This window comes from Danio rerio, chromosome 6, assembly GCF_049306965.1.
Source record: "Danio rerio strain Tuebingen ecotype United States chromosome 6, GRCz12tu, whole genome shotgun sequence".
In the NCBI taxonomy this organism is placed as follows: Eukaryota; Metazoa; Chordata; class Actinopteri; order Cypriniformes; family Danionidae; genus Danio; species Danio rerio.
Window position 1 is genome coordinate 33,420,001 of NC_133181.1, and position 22,410 is coordinate 33,442,410.

The 22,410-nt window shown below is 34.0% G+C and overlaps 1 protein-coding gene across 13 annotated transcripts in view; it reads right to left on the minus strand.

Annotated features, from left to right (window-relative positions):
- pde4ba (phosphodiesterase 4B, cAMP-specific a) overlaps positions 1-22,410 on the minus strand; it is a 331,706-nt gene that overhangs the window by 53,543 nt on the left and 255,753 nt on the right. For all 13 annotated transcript variants that reach the window (XM_068221992.1, XM_073954262.1, XM_073954263.1 and 10 more), the window contains 3 exons: positions 15,196-15,232; positions 15,030-15,100; positions 12,228-12,277 (listed from right to left, as the gene is read on the minus strand). In XM_068221992.1, coding sequence (XP_068078093.1) covers positions 12,228-12,277; positions 15,030-15,100; positions 15,196-15,232 — 158 coding nt within the window. The remainder of the gene's footprint in view (positions 1-12,227; positions 12,278-15,029; positions 15,101-15,195; positions 15,233-22,410) is intronic.

A 22,410-nucleotide genomic window follows, 5' to 3' on the forward strand; every position in this document is an offset into this window, starting at 1 on the left:
TATACAGCTTAAAGTGACATTTAAAGGCTTTAAAGGCAGGTTAGGGTAATTAGGCAAGTTATTGTATAATGATGGTTTGTTCTGTAGACTATCAGAAAAAGTTTTTTGCTTAAAGGGGCTAATAATTTTGACCCTAAAAGGTTTTTTTTAAATGTAATACTGCTTTTATTCTAGCTGAAATAAAACGAATAAGAATTTCTTCAAAAGAAAAAATATTCTCAGACACACTGTGGAAATTTCGTGCTCTGTTAAACATAATTTGGGAAATATTTAAAAAAGAAAATAAAATTCAAAGGGGAATAATAATTCTGACTTCAACTGTATAAACATTTATTATCGCAGTCGCGTAAATGATTAGTTAAAGCCTTTTTATGTTTATTCAGATCTTATTTTCATTCAACTACAGCAATAGCTGATGCCTTCATCCATATTAAGGATTTCCTGGACTGTTCTACTACTTTTGTGAGGCATATCTGGAAATTCTGCTCAATGAATGAATGAAATAGGCATTACTTGCATTTAAAGTGCTACAATGCCCACATCACCTTATTTTGAGGAAAACAGAAAAACTCTACCTCAAAATAAATTTGAAGTAAACACATTTCTAGCATATAAATCTTTATTTTTATTTTTGTACTATTTTTGATAAAATTTTTATTATGTCAAAAATAGTAGCCTATTGAATATCAATATTTTGCGAGGTATTGGATTTAGAAATTCCAGTATCTTGACAACACTACACCTTAGTTAATTTGTTTGTAGCTTTGTATCACATTGGATAACAACTCACAATATAAAATAAATCATATTTTTTAGATTTGAAGACATGCAGACAATTACATTTTCAAAAAACAAACAGAAACTGCAAATCAGGAGAGGAGATAGGAGGCTCAAGAGGTATGATATGGCTCACAACAGACTAGTAAATGAGAAGTGGGATAATTAATTAATGTTTTTTTTTTCCTTTTTGGTGTTACAAGTCACAAAGCTTCAAAATATATTGCTAAATTGGGGGTCTTTGGGGCTAAGCCCCTAATCCCTTTCGACCCTCGCAACGCCCCTGGACTTGCTTCAGATTGCAAAAGAAAGTTGGAGAAAACATCTAACAAATGGATCAAATGGAACAAGCAGATGGATTGGTTGACAGATGAAGGAGTTTTACGGCAATCCGTGTTTTAGGTGTATTACAGTAGAGAAAGCCCTAACGCATGTGTGGGAGTGAAATCTAAGAGAATAAGAGAAAATAGAGTTTTACAAATTTCCTTTGGCTTAATACCTAATGTTTTAGATCTTTTTTTGACAAGAGACCAAACTAAAAAAGCTTTATTTTTATGATTTGTGTCATTGTGTCAGATTGGACACCAAACATAGTAGGCTACCTAATATGGTAAATACAATTTTTTTATATATAAAAAAAACTAGAGGGTATGTGATGAATGTTCATAAGCAAGGCAACACAATTCAACAATACAATGTTTACAGGCGGTGTGGTTTTTGTTTACGAAAATTAATTTACATCTGCCTCCAAACTCTTCTGCAATTTAACACATCATTCTTCTGCAACTCAGCCTATTTATCAAATGTGCATTTTTAAAAGATAAAATATGTAGTATCATTAATATTACATGTGTTAGAGTTGGTGGACTTTTAAATAAGCTCTGACAGTAGAGTTTAACAAAGCAGGCACCTGATCCTGCAGACATTCAGAGAGCGTGTGTGTTGATATCAGCGCGTGTTGAAAGAGAAGACAATGGTATTTGTCAGTCTACATCCTATTTTCCCCATTTGGTCATTAAGCCACAGACGAGTTCATCTCACGACCTGTGTGTGTGCGTGTGTGAGGAATTAACACTCGCGCAATGAAAAACACCTCCTGGGTTCCGGAGGATTCCAGCGGTATGGGAAAAACAGGAAAAATCTGCGCTCTCCTTCCTGCCCAATGACCCTGTTTGTATGACACACAGGAGGCAGTTTAGGTGCAGGCAGTAAGTCAGCGGCTTCGTCTCATTGTCTCAGTCATGGTTACATCACTACAGTTCGCCATACGTTTGGGGGGTTTCGCTGTGTGTGGGAGAATAATGTCACTGTTTTCTTTTCAGATTACTGACTATGCATTTTAAAATAAATAAATAATGAACGGCTTTCTTTTGCTGAAGTTTTCTCTAAAGTCGGGGGACACTAGAATCTTTTTTATCTGTTTTGTGGTCATCATTTATAACTTTTTAAGGATTAGAAAAGTTAAAAAAATATAATTAAAAACAATTAATAATAAACTATCCAATCCATAGAACCATCCATTCATCCATCATTTCCTTTACTCTGCTTGTGTGCAATACAATATTTAAGAAAAATAAGGTTAATGGCAAAATTTTGAAAGTCTTTAATTTGAAAAAAGTTTGTGATAATGAACATGAATAGTACCTGAACGCCCCGGTGTATTGATGGGGATTCTATACTGCTCAGTAAGCACTGTCTTTTGGAAAACCAAAGTCTCTGTGATCGTTAAAAATCCCAGGATGTACTTAGAAAAAGGTAGGGGGTTAACCCAAATTTGCTCACTGGTCTCTGTCAATATATATATTAAAGGTGGGCATAGATACATTTTTAAAATCTAGATTAATCTAGATTAAAATGGCTCATTTGGATTCGGACGAAGTCATTCAGAATATGTGTGCTACCCAAATAAGAAGTCTTTGAGAATGGGTTTCTCAAGCTGGTGGTGCATTAGACCAGGGGATGAGGTCCCTTGTTTCCAAAATGCATCACAAACTGCTTGAGAAACTGTTCTACTATGATAATTGGTAATGAAAATAAATAATGTTTAATAAAGTGTTCTTGTGTTTACTAACTGTATATTCAGTTAAACATGAATTTTGAACTTAGAATAGGCCCAGCTCCTAACCAAACTTTATTTTATATTTCCTAAATGATGTTTAATAGAGAAGGAAATGTTCACAGTACGTTTGATGATATATATATATATATATATATATATATATATATATATATATATATATATATATATATATATATATACATATATATATACATATATATATATATATATATATTTATATATTTATTTATTTATTTATTTATTTTTTTAAAGAAAATATTATTTGTTTTATTTCTGCTATAATAAAAGCAGTTTTTAATTTTTTTCAAAAACATTTCAAGGTCAAAATTATTAGCCATTTTAAGCCATATTTTTAAATAGTCTACAATAACTTGCCTAATTACCCTAACCTGCTTAGTTAACCTAATTAACCTAATTAAGCCTTTTAATGTCACTTAGAAAAATATCTAGTCATAAATTATGTGCTGTTATCATGGCATAGATTAAATAAATCAGTTATTAAAAATTAGTTATTAAAACTATTATGTTTAGAATCGTGTTGAAAAAAATTTCTCTGTAAAACAGAAATTGGGGAACAATAAATAGGGGGGCTAATAATTCTGACTTCAACTGTAAATATATATATATATATATATGTGTGTGTGTGTGTGTGTGTGTATATATATATATGTGTGTGTATATATATATATGTGTGTGTATATATATATATATATATATATATATATATATATATATATATATATATATATATATATATATATATATATATATATATTTATATATGTATATATATATATATATATATATATATATATATATATATATATATATATATATTTATATATATATATATATATATATATATATATATATATATATATATATATATATATATATATATATACATACAAGTAGAAGCGATTAATCGGAACAACAAACAGTAAATGAAAAAAAGTTTCCTCTATTATATATATATATATATATATATATATATATATATATATGATTAAAAATAGGTCTAGATTAAATTAGATTATAATAACCCAGAGACGCTTAACATTCTTCTGATGGAATATGTCTAGTACAATTAATCTGATTGTAGCTTTACGGGAGCGTGCAAAAAATGATTTGTCATTTACAGTATATGAGCTAAACAAGTGCATTATTCCTGCATGACTACTGCCTGATTTCAACATAACAAAACTAATTGGTTTGCAAAAGAGTAAGTGTGGCATTACACTCAACTAGCAGCATAACAGCAGGCATTTATCAGACACGCAAAAAACGATCAAGCCTGAAGAGCATCAGGAAGTGAATCTCAGTCCACCTGTTTTAAGAGGAAGTCAACAAAGCCACATGCAAGCTAACTGACGTCAATTACTACCCACCGCACCTGACAGGAACTTCTGCTGACTGCGTTTCTCATGCTCTCGTTTTCAGTATAATGCCACTTGTCACTTCGCTTCCACGTTGTGCATAGTTTTGTTGAAGACTGAAATGCAGTTTGGCCTGTTAAATCACATCTCACTGCATCTGATCAGTGCTTCTGGTGTCCACTTTAAATTACTTTTTTCCCACTGACACAAGAACATAAAGATACATGCACCAACAATGTTCAGTGTCTCTTCCCTTGCACTCTTTTTGATTTTTCCATCTTCCCTTAGAAACATATTGATTGGACAGTGAATGCAGAATCCTAATTACAGCCTGCAAACCACACTGTACAAATCAAACACCAGTAATCTATGGCCTTTGTACTGACTCTTCGACATTTGCTATTGATTTCCAAGCCTAATTGACATGTTTTGACACAATTGAGCATCAAAAGTCAACATTCATGATACAACTATGCCAGCTGTATTTTTAACTCATATTATTTGCTGTGTGTACAGTATTGTTAAGCCTAAAGTATACTTTCGTTTTTATAAGGGTACAGTACATGTAAATTTTGGTTCTAACTTTTTATAGTACAGTATGAACATTTTTGCATCTATGCATAGTGTACGAACACAGCTCAATGTTTCACTCTGACAAGTGAATGCGAATGAAAGTTATCAGAATTATCAATAACACAATATATATTGACAGTAGATGTTACTTTTTTGATGCAAAAATGTTTATGTTTATGATTAGGGACACAATGTTTGGGTGATTGCTGGAAGAATAATGATTAATTGTTAATCTGATTAATGATTTATTCCACTAAGCACAGCTGTATTTTACAAAAAACAAAAAACAACAAAAAAAAAAACATTCGAATTCAGAAAGCTTTTAGGTAACACTTTACAATAAGGTTCATTAGTTAATGCATTTACTAACATGAACTAATCATGAACAACACATGTACAGCATTTATTAATCATAATTGAACATTTACTAATGCATTATTAACATCCAAGTCCATGCTTGTTAACATTAGTTAATGCACCATGAGTTAACATGAACTAACAATGAATTACTGTATTTTCATTAACTAACATTAACTAACATGAACAAATACAGTAGTAAATGTATTGTTCATTGTTTGTTCTTGTTAGTAAATGCATTAATTAACATTAACTATTGAACCTTATTGTAAAGTGTAACCAGCTTTTATATCCTAGTTTTACTGCACACATAAAATTTCTGAACATATTTTCGGAAGATGTGTCCAAATGTCTAAATTAAATCTTATTTAAACTAATCATACAATACTGACAGTCAAGGACTGGCCTACTAAGAGACCCAACCTGAATATTCATGCTGATCTCAAAAAGATCGTACTGTAGCTATTTTACTTAATTTGCCAGAAAAATGGCTAATCTGTACAAGTTCATAAAATTTCAGTCATATAAAAGTGTACGATTTTCAAAAGGAGGCATGCCCCCAAACGCCACCCCTAACCCCCATTGGGGGATGAGCAAATCGTATTAAAATGAACAAATGAGATTGTACAAATTAATACCAAGTGGCCAATATATCAAAAAGTTTTGGAACTTTACAAAGGCAATAAATGATTACCAGGACATATATTTTTTTAAATTAATGAATAAAGGGGGGTGATGCGGTGGCGCAATGGGTAACAAGAAGGTCGCTGGTTTAAGCCTCGGCTAGGTCAGTTGGCATTTCTATGTGGAGTTTGCATGCTCTCTCTGTGTTTGCGTGGGTTTCCTTCGGGTGCCCTGGTGTCCCCCACAGTTCAAAGACATGCGCTATAGGTGAATTGGGTAAGCTAAAATTGTCAATAGTGTATATTTGTGAATAAGCGTGTATGGATGTTTCCCAGTGATGGTTTGCAGCTGGCTTAAAAAGCATATGCTGGATAAGTTGGCGGTTCATTCCGCTGTGACGACCCCAGACTAACAAACAGACTAAGCCGAAAAGAAAATGAAAGAATGAATGAATGAAAGGAAAGTGTTAGGTTTAAATCTGAAGAAGAAGCTAAGCGCTAATATAAACCAGGTTTACTTTCCCCAAAATAGTTTGAGATGTCACATTTTATTTTAAGGTACTCACTACTAATAATTCATTAACTACGACTTTTACCTTAATAAGCTTCCAATTTTCTACTTATTAATACTCATTAGGGTAGTAGTTAAGTTTAGGTATGTAGTTTATGAATGTAAAATAAGCTTTTTAAACAGCTTATATCTTAATAATAGGCAGTTAATAGCCAGCACCCACTTTTAGGGATTTACACCTAACTAACTTTAAATAGTAACAGTTCTTGACTTCAGTGAGCTACAAACACAGACACTTTGGGCTTTACTGGTTAAAGGAGAAATTTTAAGCTCAAAAATATAAAAAGTTATACATTATAAAGTCATGAGAAAAAAATGTACTGTGTTCAGTATTTGTTGTTTCATATACAAATGCAGAAAACATTATTATAATGTTCTAAAAATATATGCCTTAGAGCAAAGTGTTTCATGAGTTTATATTTCAAATTTGATTAAGATAGAATGCAAAATGAGATTTCTGTAAAACGTTTTCCAATGCTATATACACAAAAAATTTTTTTTTACTTGTTCAGACTGCTTTATTAAAATGATGAACACAATTCTTGAGATTTCATTGGGACAACTTCAATCCACATCAATTTGTTAAGAGTTTTAAGTTAACTTAATCAATTTGTGTTGGTACAACATGAATGAATTGTGTGGAACCCTGCATTTTTTACAGTGTAGGTGTCCTTCTCTTCCTAACGTCAGAAGGGTTTTCTCAAAAATGACCTTCCCAAACTAAAACAGTAACAGTTGCTGAATAATTTGGTTATATTACTTTTTAATTTACCCTCTTAACCGCTGGCCAAGAGGTTAATAAGCCACTAGTTAATAATGAGAATCGATAGTTAAACTAAAATGCTACTGATGTGCTTATTGCCAAAGCAGATCATTTATTCATTCATTTTCCTTCTGCTTAGTCTCTATTTCAGAGATTGCCACAGTGGAACAAACCGCCAATTATTCCCACATACGTTTTACGCAGTGGATGCCCTTCCAGCTGCAACCCAGTACTGGGAAACCCAGTACACCCATACACACTCATTCATACACTCATACACTACAACCAATTTAGGTCATCCAATTCACTTATAGTGCATGACATTAGACTGGTAAACCGAAGCACCCAGATGAAACCCACACGGACATTGGGAGAACATGCAAATTTCACACAGAAATCCCAACTGTTCCAGCCGGGACTCAAACATGCAACCTTCTTGTTGTGAAACAACAGTGCTAAGTTAACCACTGATCCATGGTGCCACTAAAAGCATATCAAATACATTTTATTAAGAAGAAGCTATTTTGTTCTGAAAATTATTTTTTTTTTAGCGAACATATAATTTGTGTCTTAATGAAGAGACCAAATCATAAATATGTATTGTCATTAAAACTTGCTAATGCTAAAACACAAGAGCTTGTGATGTTTTTCCCCCCACATAGTACTGTTCAATGAAAGCTTACTATAAATACAAATGCATAATTAAAAAAAAATTAAGTTTACCATGAGATTGACAAGACATTTAACTTTTTGAATTAGTATGCGAGGTCATACTTTAGAAATACTGTCAATTACATAATTTTCCTTAGCTTCATTATCAAAATCTGCTAAAGATGGCTTTTTATGAAGCCTTTCTTCAAGCCCTTGATTAAACGTGAACAATCTCTCTCTTCTTATCCTTCAGAAATGACCTCACTCTGCCAAGGTTTTCTTGACCTTTCTAGGAAAACAGTCTGGGCTGTATAATACAGGCTCCAGCGGATGGCCTTGCTCTGTTTAGTTAGCATAGATTACAGTTTTTCTGAAATCTCTGTCTGGCGTGTTCTCTGATATCACACTGAGAGCCATCCTCAAGGACGGAGAGTGAACTATGAGGAATTTTCCCACCCGTTACACAAAGCCTTCAGCTGAAGCGAGCCGGTTGTTTCTTGTGCTAGTGTGTTTGGCAGGTGTGCATTCATGTGAGAGACCAACACGTAAGCAGCCATGGCCTTTTCCTATGCCCTAACACATTCTCTGAAACTAGACAAAACAGCCACTAATATGGGCACCGTACTTCAATGTGCGAGTGTGCGAGTCTACTAAACATTTCAACACTAAAAGGGCAATCAGAAGTAGCTGCGGTGGAGATGAGTGATGATGAGAGATTCGGGAGGGCAGCGACGTGAGCAGTCACGTAGCATTGCAAGAGGTCTTTCTATCATTAAAAATACACCGACACACCACAAGGCACGTGTTTAACGCGCATACACACACACTCAAAAACTAACATCTGCTGTTTGCTCAAACTACTCATTTAAAATGAGCTAACTCATTTCTTTCTGCAACTCAACTGTTTTATGCTCAATTCACTTAAATTTGTAAAGTAACAAGTTAACTTCATTCCTTCATGTTGCCTCAATACAAATCAACAGTGTGGAACCCAGCATTTTTTTACAGTGTACACGTGCACACACACATGCACGTACGCACGCACGCACACACACACACTTATATTGTGATAATAATATACTATAAAGTTAGTCTGAAAGCTTGGGAAGTGCCAGTAACATTTTATTTTGATGTTCGCTTTTGGATATTCTGTGGACTCTGTTATAGATATAAATATATGTCAACTAGCAGTTATTTGGAATATTTGTAGACTGTCTAGTGCAGGGGTGTCCAAACTCAGTCCTGGAGGGTCGGTGTCCTGCAAAGTTTAGTTCCAGCCCCAATCAGACACAGCTGGGCTAGCTAATCAAGCCACATCCTTTCAGATGTGTTGAGGCAAGCTAAAGCTAAAACCTGCAGGACACCAGCTCTCCAGGACCGAATTTGGACACCCCTGGTCTAGTGGATGAGTTAATACCTCCTCACACTTTACTGGATGATCTATTAAAGGTAAATGAAAATAAAATAAAAATGGTCACTATTCACTCACCTTCACTCTCTTACTTCTGTTAAATACAAAAGAAGATATTTTGAAAAGAAAAATACTGTTGGAAATCAATAACCACTGACTTTTATGGAGTTTGTTTTTCCTACAATGGATGTCAATGGTTACCAGCTGACAACAACATAGTTTGGAATATCTTCTTTTGCGTTTAACAGAAAAAAAAATAAAATCATAAAAGTTTGATGCTGAATACATTTTTATTTTTGAGTGAAAACACAGACATTCTATTTACTATATGCATTTTTGCAGGTATAGTTAATCCACTAATTCTTGTCTAACATTTTCATTCTTTCATTTTCTTATTGGCTTAATCCGAGGTCACCACAGCGGAATGAACCGCCAACTTATCCAGCATATTTTTACACTGCGGATGCCCTTCCAGCCGCAACCCATCTCTGGGAAGGAGACTAGACTAACGGCGATATTTTTTTTATTATTTAATCGCACAATAAGAGTCTCTTGTTAACACAGCACGTTAACGCCGATAACAGCCCACTACTAATATATATATTATTAGCCCCCCTCTGATTTTTTTTCTTTTTTAAATATTTCCCAAATGATGTTTAATAGAGCATGGGAAACTGGGAAGCATCCACACACACACTTATTCACACAAACACACTATGGACAATTTAGACTCCCCAATTCACCTGTACCACATGTCTTCGGACTGTGGGGGAAACCGGAGCACCCGGAGGAAACCCACGCGACTGCAAGAAGAACATGCAAACTCCACACAGAAACGCCAACTGACCCAGCCGAGGCTCGAACCAGCGACCTTCTTGAGGTGAGTTCTTCTTGCACTCATTTCTATATGCCCTTAATGTTATTGTATTGTATTGTTTACAAATTTCCTAAAAATAAAACTACATTTTATGTATATATTTAGATGACATTTTATGTATAATTGTATTTATTGTAAATTCTTTCTTAAAACTCTACTTTTTGTATTAATATTATATGTTAGGCAGCTAGGGTCTGAGAGTAACGTAATTTTGATTCTCTATATGTCCTGTACATGTGGTTGAATTAACAATATAAAGCTTACTTTGACTTTTTGACTTTGACAGTAGCACGTCCGGTATCCTGAGTTCAAATCCTGGCTTGAGGACATTTCCCTCCCCTCTCTCTCTCTAACTTCGCTTCCTGTCTTAATACTGTCCTAATAAAAGGCAAAAAGGCCAAAACTAAATCTTTAAAAAAGGAAATGCATTATAGTGTATAGCGTACAGTGCTCCCTCATTACTTAAATACATTCTAAAAACCCTGCAATGGGCGGAATCCAGCAAATAAAGCCAGCTTTATTTTTTACAATTATTTCTTAAAGCTGTAAACCCCCTCAGTACACTTTTTACACTTTTCTCAGACAGACATTAACATTTTCACACTTTCCTCTCTTGTTTAAACACTCTAAAGGTTCAAGACTTTGTAGAAAATTAAGTCCAGTATTATAGAATGAAACTAAAGATCAAAACCATTGATCTTCGTTTATTTATTCCATAATGGCGCCTTACAGCCGTGTAACCTCTACCTCTGCCTTTTGGGTGCTACCGCAGGTGCCTTTGACGGTGCAGAACACTTCGTCGACATTGCTAAGAGAAAACCTGCAAACATACAGTCCAGCACTTTAGAGTTACACTGCTAGCGATCGATGATTTATAAGTTTGGCATGCTGAACATATTCTGTACTGTAAAGAAGACACGGTACGGAGAAGATAAATTGAAAATGCTCTGGAGTCAGGACGCAGAACACAATGTGCTAATCATTAGGCAGAACACACTATACTGTAGAAAAAAAGCATGTTAAATTTTACACAAAATCTGCGAAACTGTAACGCCACAAAAAGTGAACCGCGTTTTAGCGAGGGATCACTGTATAAACTTTTCTGATCTCATAGAATTAGAGCAAATATTAAGACTTAAAGGGGACCTTTATGCCCCTTTTTACAACATACAACATTCAAAATACGTCTTTGATATCTATAGATAGTCTAAGTGACATTTCAGCTCAAAATACTACACAAATAATTTTTAAAACTTTTAAAAACTGTACCTTTTAGGCTTTGATCCAAATTTAGCTTTTTGGTGACTATTGCTTTAAATTTAAATGAGACTGTGCTCTTTTCAAAAGAGGGTAAAGCTACAAATGCCATATGTCAGCATAACGGCAGATTCAAACCAGGACTAAAGTTATCCTTGTGAAAATGCCATTGAGCCAAAAGAAGTGGCTCAGAGGAAGGCAGTTCTTGCAGACTACAGTGTTTATTTGTGCATCCTAAAACTCTTGCGGAAGAATGTCAATCAAAGTGTTTCAGAAGACTGTTGTTATGAAGTGTGATTATAAAAAATAGAACTAATACATTTTTACCACTAGAGGCTGGTTTTATTCATACACTGATGCCACATAACTGTGCTTAAAATCATTAGAAAAGGGATTTTTGCATGATATTTTTTGTTATTGTCACCATTCATGGTGTAAAAAATAAATTGTGATTTAACATCTCTAATATTTAACATTCTGCACTCATTTTAGACTTACCTGTATTAAATGAATTGAAAAACAGCAATTTATGAAATAAGCAAAAATATCTGAACAAACATTTCTGTTTGGAAGACATATTATATCATATTAGGTCAGCAAAATATACCTAAAAAGCATTAAATGAAGGGTTATATTCAAATCCTGTAAACACTCAGAATTCCTCATGTTGACTGGACTAATAAACACATGAACCTAATGTTGACTGGACAAATTCAACCAATCCTTTAAAAAGTCGGTGTCCAGTTCGGGACAATTTTAAACCAAAGTCCATTTAAGTAATACTACGATGAGAGAAACTGTGTCCGAAAAATCAGCTGAACTAGTCACGAAATATGAATTAAAATCAATTTATTTTTAAACACATTTAAACACAGTGCATGTGTATGAACATGTGACATTCTAGGACTTACCAGGCAGGCACACTCTGGTGATGGAGGGCTGGTTGGACACAGGAGACCTCCTGCAAGAGGAAAAGTAGAAAGACTACTGAAAAACGCTGACGGATGCAAACACACTGTTATGACATACAGTAAGCTGAAATTCCCTGCCATTCAAGCACTTCTGTGTGTGTATTAAAAACATTCTTATGTAATTCAATTACTTCATTTATAATATTATAGGATGCATCAGGGCAAAGCAAACAACATCATTATAAATTTATATTAGCACTGTGGCTCAGTGGTTAGCGTTGTCGCATCACAGCAAGAAATTAGCGGGTTCCGGCTGGGTCAGTTGGCATTTGTGTGTAGAGTTTGCATGTTATATCCATGTTCGTGTGGGATTCATTCTGCTGTGGTGACCTCTGAAGTAGAGACTAAGCCGAAGGAAAATGATTGAATGAAAGGATGTTTAAAAATAGGGAACTGACTGTTTTGCAGAGTTATCACAGGGTGTTCACAGTTTTTTTAAGCATTGATCCAAACTGTGCCGTTTTGGTGGTGTTGCTTTAAATTTGAATGAGATTGTGCTCTTTTCAAAAGAGGGTGAAGCTACAAACACCTGTGTGCCAGCATAATGGCAGAATCAAAACAGGACTAAAGTTATCTCTGTCAAAATGTAAAAAAAAAAATATATATCTCACAAAAAGGCAACCAGTGGAGACTACAGTGCTTATTTGTGCATCCTAAAACCTCCACATTTATGATTTGTGCAATTTGTGCATCCTAAAAGACGGCTAGTTGGGACCTCATGCAAGGTTGAAAGACTTCTGAAAAATGCTAACGATTGCAAACACACTGTTATAACATAAGCTAAGATTCTCTGCCATTCAAGCACTTCTGTGTGTGCATTATAAACATTCTTATGTAATTTAATTACTTCATTTATAATAGCATAGGATGCATCAGGGCAAAGCAAACAACATCATAATGAAAGATATATATTTAAAAAAAGGAAAGAAGCTCTGGCTCTTTTGCAGAGCCATCACAGGGTGTCCACTGTTTTTTCTTACGCACATACTTCCACAGAATTTCCTTTCAAGTTCTTCTGAACTGCGTTGGCCTTGGACAGACAAGCGAAGTGCTTAACAAAAGCCTCTAACAGTGCGGTATAATTGCCCTGACGCAGATCCTTGGTTATTTGGAAGAGGGAAATAATTCTTCCTTTAATAACAGCGAGTAAACACCTCCCCCCGACTCCATTTACCTTCATTGCTCAGGCGGAAAAACAGAATTTAGGGGCATCTGGAAAATCCTCGCCTTGAGCAAGTCATTTTTGGCTGAGATTTGAAATCTTGAAAAACTGGTGACATGTTAAGTGGAAAATGGTTGTAGTAAAATGTCAGTGAACATGGGTGGTCGAGTCATTAAAACAAATGGTTGTAAAGACTGCCCTCTTGTGGTTAGTCTTACAAACAGCACAGTGTTAAAAATGTATGTACAGTTTAAATTAAATGATATACATTTATTCAAGCAATTATAACATGTATCTATTCATATTTGTATTTAATTTTATGTAAATTAAATGTACTATTTTAAACTATTTTAACTGTTAAACAATAATTAGAAACATAATAAAAATAGGTACAGCTATGGACAAATAATGAGAGCACTTGAAAATAATAATTTTATTCTGCTAAGGTTTGATAAAATGTCTTTTAAATTTCAAATAAAACTACAGCCATTTATAACATAAAAATAATTAAATAAGAATCAACAAATGCTTACTTTTTGATTATAAATCAGGGTAATTTTATAAAACATTGGTATTGTCTGTGTTCTTTAAAACTATTTAATTATTTTATACCCACGCCAAACTGATAACAATAAATGTGGATGAATTCAGTAACTAATAGAATAAAGAAAAAATATGTTTCACTGGAATTCATAACTATAAATAAGAAACAAAATCCATCAAAAAGGGTTTGGAGGTCTCTTTTTGCACTTGGAAAAAAAGAAAAGAAAAAGCACAACTGGCTAAATAAATAACATGATTTATTTTATTATTTAAATAATAAATATTTTAATACAATTTAATTTTAGTAACATACTATTATAAATACTATCTAAAGCCTAATAGTGAAACAGTTAGCTGGCTAGTTAGATAGCTAGCTAGTTAGTTAGTTAGTTAGTTAGTTAGTTAGTTAGTTAGTTAGTTAGTTAAAAATAACATATGGGATCAGATTTCTTTAAGATATTAAAATGAGATTTGAACCACACACACACTGCACTTTTATTATAAATAAACAATAAAGTGTGTCATTTTAGCTTTAAAGAAAATTAGAGTTTAAGTAGCACTGAGAATACAGTTCCAAACACTTATTTGGTGTGTGCTGCTGACGCAAATCCTGCTGGTGGAGTTAGCCACATGTTAACAGTATTTTGTGGGTTCTTGCGTCATAGTCCTTTTTGGTTTCCTTGCATTTATGTGCCATCTGAAAGTTAGTTTAGAGGCTTTATGTTGTCAGAGAAGGTACAAGACTAAAGGTGGCTTTCCACAGGTTTAACCATATTTTATATGCATATTTATTAAGTTCAACCATATTAATTTTAGAACATCTATCACATAAAACCACTTATAAAATATTGTCCTTAAAACTTGTATTGTTGAACAATACTGTATGTCTGCAATTTATATCTGCAATTTTTTTTTACAATAATCCATTTTATTTTTGCAAACATCTTAAAAAATAGAACTTGGAGACATAAAATGATTTATTTTCAGTCTGTAAAAGTTTATATTATTTTGGTAATGTAATAGCTAATATTACTCACTTGTTAGATGTGCACTGAACATTTGTCAAGACGGTAAAGTTGTTTCTGACACTTCGAAGGCTTGCTAGAACCTGGAAAAAGGAATAACACAAAACTTTCAGGTAAAACCAAGCAAGCATCCAAATGAAATGCAATCCTTAAAGAAACGAGACACCGGTGTGTTTACCTGAGCAAAAGGTGTGACTATCAAGTCATCCCCATGCCTGCAATCAAAAAGAAAAGACAACAACATCTTAAGCTGCTGATACACAAACAAAGCAAACACTATTATTTCAGCTCAGCATGCACTATATTTACAACCTTAAAGGAGTACTTCAGCCAAAAATGAAAATTCTGCCATCATTTACTACTCACCCACCACATATTCCAACCTGTATGAGTTAGAACACAAAGGATGATATTTTTAAGAACATGGAAAGCTAAACCATTGTTGGTCCCCATTTACTTCCAATCACTATCCTATGGAGGTCAATGGGGATTATCAACTGTTTGGCCACCATCATTCTTCAAAATATCAATATTCAAAAGCAAAAATATATACTAGGCTTAGAACAACTTAAAGGTAATTTTCATTTCTGGGGTGAACTGCCCCTGTAATGGATGTTCCTTGTATTCTTATGAATGATTCACTGGTGAAAGTTTTTCCAAAGAAAGAAAACGTGCTCTTTGCTTGGAATGACTTTCCTTTTCCGCTGACATCACTTACAATGCCGTGCAGACTACTGGAATGTTAAACAGCTAATAAGTGTTATAGCAAATTCCCAGTTGTCTGGTTTCATTCTTGTCCTACTTTTTATCTAGCTGGTTTAATAACTATATTTAAAAGTGAGTTGTGAGTGGATATTTACTTTAACTATTTGCTCGTGAGGGTAGTTTTAATTTTACAATTAAATTACAAAGAAAACACAAATTATGAATCAGACTTCTTGTCAAATGAGGTTTCTTTCAGTTGCAGGACCCTTTAAAAGGCACATATGCCAGGTTTCAACAGATATTTAATTTCTAAGTTTGTAGAAAATGTGTTCTTATATAATTTCAGTCAGGAAAGTCAGGAAATAAGGCCTTTATTGAGATACGTCCAGGCATGCAAATATCACTGCCATGAGCGATGCTTAAATCAACTGCACTAATCAGCCCTTCCCCCAGCTTTACACTGCAGAAATGTTTGACACCATAAATACCAGCGCTGAAGAAAAAAAGAGAAAGAAACAGGCATATTAAATAGCTTTAAAGTTTTAAAATTATCAGTTGCAAGATGGTTTAGCTTCAGAGGCAAGTTTGTTCAAAGAGGATTCCTAGTATTAGCAAATTGTTGACGGTGATTCAATAATAATTCGTAAAAAGTACAACAATGGTTTACAACTATAAAAGTTCTTTCATAAAAAAGGAATATTTACTCGCCATTTACTCTCCCTATACTTGTTCCAAACCAGTTTGAGTGTCTTTCTTATGCCTTAAACTGTCCCACCAAGAAAAAAAAAAAAAAAAAAAAAAAAAACAGATTGCATTTCTAAACACCTAATGTCACTAGTTAACACACTACACTCAATGCATTTTTTTTCAACACATCCTATAGTTTTTAAAATACCAGCCTCTACCAAATGGTTGATATGTCGGTTTATGGTAAAAGTACCGGAATGAATACATATACATATAGAAAATCTGAAAATATAAAGTATAAGACCAATTTATTTAAAAACATAAACAAAATAAAGCGTTTTTGAAAAGTAAATCATCTTTATTTTTTTGGTGTCATACAATATTTCAGATTCTCATTCAACATGTTTTCTTGTTTAGTTTTGTTTTCTTGTTTTGTTTGTTACAATAAAACAAAATTAAGTGTAGTAGGGCAACAGGATGATTTTTGTTTGATTTCTTTTGTAAGCCAACAATGCTGTGTTTGTGTGTGTGTGTGTGTGTGTGTGTGTGTGTGTGTGTGTGTGTGTGTGTGTGTGTGTGTAAACCATTATTTAAAACAGTCATTCTTTAAATGACTTTAACAGTCTTTATTTAAAACAGTAAAAACATGATCAACCGTTTGGTGGAAGAAGTCAAAGGGTTATTTTGAATACAAAATGAATACTTTTTGAAGAAGGTTGAAAGCAATTATTTTGTGTTCAACAGAAAAAAAGAAACTTAATTAATTTGGGAACAAGTGAAGATAAAAATCAATGATTTTATTTTTGGGTGAACTAACATATTAGTGACACTGCTGGTTGTTAAATGAACTGCAGCCAGTGATCTATTCCTCATGTTCGTGAACTATAACAAATATAAAAACCACAATCTCCCCCTGTGCCAACTTCACCTCCAGGGGCTTTGGTGGAATCCAGCTCTGTTGTAGTTAATTGATGACAATTTGCCTTTTATCATTATTATTAGTAGTAGTCATATTTATTATATGCATATTTATATTTTTTTGAATAATTCTGTTTAGATTGTCCACCTGTTGGGTTTTATAGATATATGCACCTCCAAAAGGGGAATAGGAATAGGACGTGTGTTCGGATATAACTTCTTGGTTATTGTTAATTTATTCATTTGCTGGAAATTAAAACTGAATTTTGAAAGTTTTGAAACAAATATTTGCACTTTTCAAAATAAATTCGGAAATTAAATAGGCTATGTAATGGATGTCTTCAGTGGAGTGAGCACCCCACTGTTTCCTTACTCCGGGGTTCGAAAGTAAGAGGCTGGTCTATTTTGTAGATGGTCTTTCTCTTTGTACAGCAGAAGTCCGTACTTCGTACCTCGCTTAAATGATCTAAGATGATTTGGCAGATCCTGAATCTTTTAATCTTGATAACTGATCTCTGGGTAATTTGGTTCTTCAAACAAGTTCGCAAATCAGACTAAAATGTCTGGATAAACTAATCTCTGCATCACTGCATGTGGGTTGTGAAGCACAGATCTAGCTATCCTCGAAATCATGATCAGCAATGCAACGATTGGCTGACAGCACAGCAGCGTAATGACATATCTGATTAATATTCAATTATCCATGTGAGCAAAATTACATCAAATTAGCAGTAAACGTTTTGTTAAATGTGATCCGCAATAACTTTCCACATTTGTTGTGAGCTGCAGGCTTTACACTTTCATGTGTCAAGAGTATTCATAATGTATTTCAATGCATATCAATGTATTTAGTTCTATATTTAGAGAAGATTTTCTTTATTATAGTAACCTATAGGCCTACTCAAGTTTTTTTTTTTTTTTTAAATCAACATAAGGAATAACATGCGAGGCAGTGGCGCAGTGGGTAGCACGTTCGCCTCACAGCAAGAAGGTCGCTGGGTCGCTGGTTCGAACCTCGCCTCAGTTGGCGTTTCTGTGTGGAGTTTGCATGTTCTCCCTGCCTTCGCGTGGGTTTCCTCCAGGTGCTCCGGTTTCCCCCACAGTCCAAAGACATGTGGTACAGGTGAATTAGGTATTGTCCATAGTGTATGAGAGTGTGTGTGAATGTGTGTGTGGATGTTTCCCAGAGATTGGTTGCGGCTGAAAGGGCATCCGCTGCGTAAAAACTTGCTGGATAAGTTGGCGGTTCATTCTGCTGTGGCAATCCCGGATTAATAAAGAGACTAAGCCGACAAGAAAATGAATGAATGAATAAGGAATAACTGCATAAATTAATTTTATACCAAAAAAGCATTTTGATATCGGTAGAGGTATTGACCACTTTGACCACAAATTATTATTCTTTTTTTAAAAAGTCCAATATTGTGCATGTACGCGTTTGCATCTAAAAAGTTTATATAATCAAATTTTCACTTTGAACCACCAGGTGACAGTCTTTTACTTTTATTTCAGAGAGCAGATTGCATAAGTTTTATTAATATATATTTTTAAACTTTATATATATATATATATATATATATATATATATATATATATATATATATATATATATATATATATATATATTTCCCAAGTATATATACCTATACTGTAAGAAAATATCAGCATTCGGTACATTCTTTTAGTATTATCTTTGCTTGAACTGACCCGCTCTAATCCAGTTTATATGAAATGAACCTGTTCACACACAGGTTTAGTCTACCAGAACTGTTACTATGACAACAAGTCTCAGATGAGTTTTGAAGAATGAAACGATCCTGGATCGTGTCAAATCGTCAATATCCAAATCCAGCTAATTGAGTAATCCACGTGTGAAGAACAGACCCCAGGTCTTTAACAGTTTTCTAGCTAGTAAACAAATTTTTCCACTTATAAATTCCACCATGTAAATAGCAAGTGTGCCATGGCTCGATGCAACTGAATCTTAAAAGGCACTGATGGGAGATTAATCTCTGAATGGTTTAATGCACATGATGCTCATTAAGAGAATAGGCACAACCGTGTTAGACCATGTGCTGGTGCACAGACCGTTTTTTTTCCTTAAAAAAGCAAAAGTGAATTTGGACATCCCCTTGGAGCTTTAAGATCTCGCTTAGATTGTTAAAAACAGCCCAAAACTATGGAGGACCAGGAGTGCCAGTTAGAAATAATCTAATTATTAATTTAATAATTGAAGCATTAAAATGTGTATAAATGAATCACAATTTAAATGTACAATTAATGGACAAATAAATAGACACATTTAAATGTGTTTTATTAAAGGAATTTTAAAACACAATTTAATTAAGCAATAAGTCAATGCACTTAAAATGACTTTTAAATGTAAAAATGAATTGACAATTTTATAAATATTTATTTAATTCATGTTTTAAAACGCTGATTAATTTTGTGAACAGTTCTTTTTATTATTTCAGTTTTTGCTTAATATAGAAAGGATACAGCATATAACTATATCTCCACCCCCCCAGCCAGGTGAACTTGTTCTATGATAACAAAAGTCAAAATATTGCTGTAAAAAAAAAATAATAATAATAATGTTAAGGCAAATAAAGAGCAGACGTTAAGTAAGTACATAATAATTAGTAAAGTAAGTCACAAATAATTGTCACATCATAAGATACATAAAGTACATATAAACAGAAAAGCTGCACATTAGAAGGAGAAACAAAAAGATTTGACAATATCAAAAGCTATAATCCAGGACTTAACAGTTTTTGACTGAGCTCCATGTATGCACGCTGTTGAAAGTTCTATACAAATAATGTTTAGCAAAGAAAGGCCCCATTGACATTTACTCATAATTCAGTGGCAGACCAATATTTTCTAATATAAGAAAATATATTTACAGATCATTTAAAGTGCAATTAAATGCGCAATTTAAAAAGCTTTTTAAAAAGACGTTTGACAATTACTTTTCTTACTGTATGTACCCCTTGCTTTTCCTTTTGCTTCATGCTTTTCTTGAGTTGACAATAAACCAAGTAAAAAAAAAAAAGCCAGTCCAGACGTGGGAGCAACAAATCAACATTTGAACCCTCTCTTACTTTTAAATTTATTTTTACATTTAAAAGTCATTTTTCAATGCATTGACTTATTGCTTTATTAAACACATGGTGAAGTTATACAGCAGTTCATTCTTTGCTAAGAAGTAAAAAGAACTTAAAAATACCTTTGCAACAAAATGCTATTATAGAGAGGTCCATCCAAAAATAAAAACTTCTTCAATCCTCACTATTTACTTAAGTGGGAAATTTTTAATAATTCTGTTGAACACAAAATAACATATTCTAAAGAATGTTCCAAAAAAGTCGACACTGAGAACCATAGTAGTTACAAATACACACAATGAATAGTTGTTGTTTTTCAGCATTCTTCAGTATATCTTCTTTTGTGTTCACTGTTCAACTGATGAAAGGAACTCCTGGTTCTGAACAAGTGGAAATGAGTAAATGATGACAGAATGGGTGAACTAACCCTTTAACAAACTTCCAGGCATTCACACTGCTAAGAGTGACATTTTGTTACATGCTTTTCTCCCAAAAACAAAATAATCCTTACCAAAATAAAATACAAATTTAATTTAATTTAATTAGATATGATAAAAATAACAGCAGAAAACTCCATTTAAAGGCATAGTTTAGCCAAACATCAAAACTCATGTCATTATTTTGCATATTCATATTCTGTTTGTTCTGAACCTGTTTGAGATTCTTTCTTCTGTTGAACACAAATATTGTATAAATAAGTTGTATATTGTTGGTAACCATTAGCCATTGACCCCCCCCCCCCCCCCCCCCCCCCCAATTATTACTCACCTTGTTTATTTTTTTCCCCAATTTCTGTTTAACGAAGAGAAGATTTTTTCAACACATTTCTAAACATAATAGTTTTAATAACTCATTTCTAATAACTGCTTTATTTTATCTTTGCTATGATGACAGTAAATAATATTTGACTAGATATTTTTCAAGACACTTCTATATAGCTTAAAGTGACATTTAAAGGCTTAACTAGGTTAATAAGGTTAACTAGGCAGGTTAGGGTAATTACAGTGGCGTAGCGGACGGGCCCGCAGGGCACGCACCGCGGGGGGGCCCCGCGTGATTTGGGGGCCCCACGTCGTCGCGATTTTTAATAATTGAAAATCCAGGAATCGCAATAATAAAACTCTTGGGAACAACTGTGGTCGGAACCAAAGTTTACAGGTCTGTGTTCTCTGAACTCCGCTCAAGCAGTGGACTACTTCATTCTGATTGCTTGCCGCCGAACCGCGTCATGGCCAATGAAGACGCGCCGCTGTTTCTCGCCGCCGGTTCTCATTAAAAAATGAATGACTTCTGGCTACTTTGACGCTCTCGCCACTTTCGGTTTGTGATCGCTCCTCAGTTTGTGAAGGATTCCCCGCGTTGTCACGCCACTCCGCCTCCTTTCCCCGCTCCTCAATTTGTGACATAGATATATACACTAGATATCGCATAGGGACCCTGAGCATGCGTCTATAGCGCCGCCACATTGGTACAGTGCTCCCAGGACAAATGTCATTCAACCGCACTAGTCAAGACAGTGTTATTACGTGAAGATGCTGGACTTAAGCGCTGTCTACGAGTGTAGTAACGAGCAAACAAAGAAAACAAAGCACAAAGGCAGAACATTTCATAGGATTAAGTTTTTTACGTTTTTGTATGTTTTGAAATTTGTGCTAAACAGGTCACGTTATTGATAATAATAGCTATAGTCACTTACTGCATTCACCATAAGGCAAAGTAGCACCAACTTGCACTAAACACTCGGTTTATGCTAGGTTTGTTAAATAAAATCAGCAAACAATGCAAAAGAAATATGACAAAGAGATGCTGCGCTGCCAGAAAATTGTATTATTGTCGGCTAACGAACGAGTCGTTCATAATGGAGATTCATTCACAAACGAATCGCTCCCTCCGTCAGTATGAGCAGTGAAAGCAGGAGAGGAGGTGTATTTCAGCACATGATTAGATCAAATTTAACAGGGAGAGTGAATAGTACA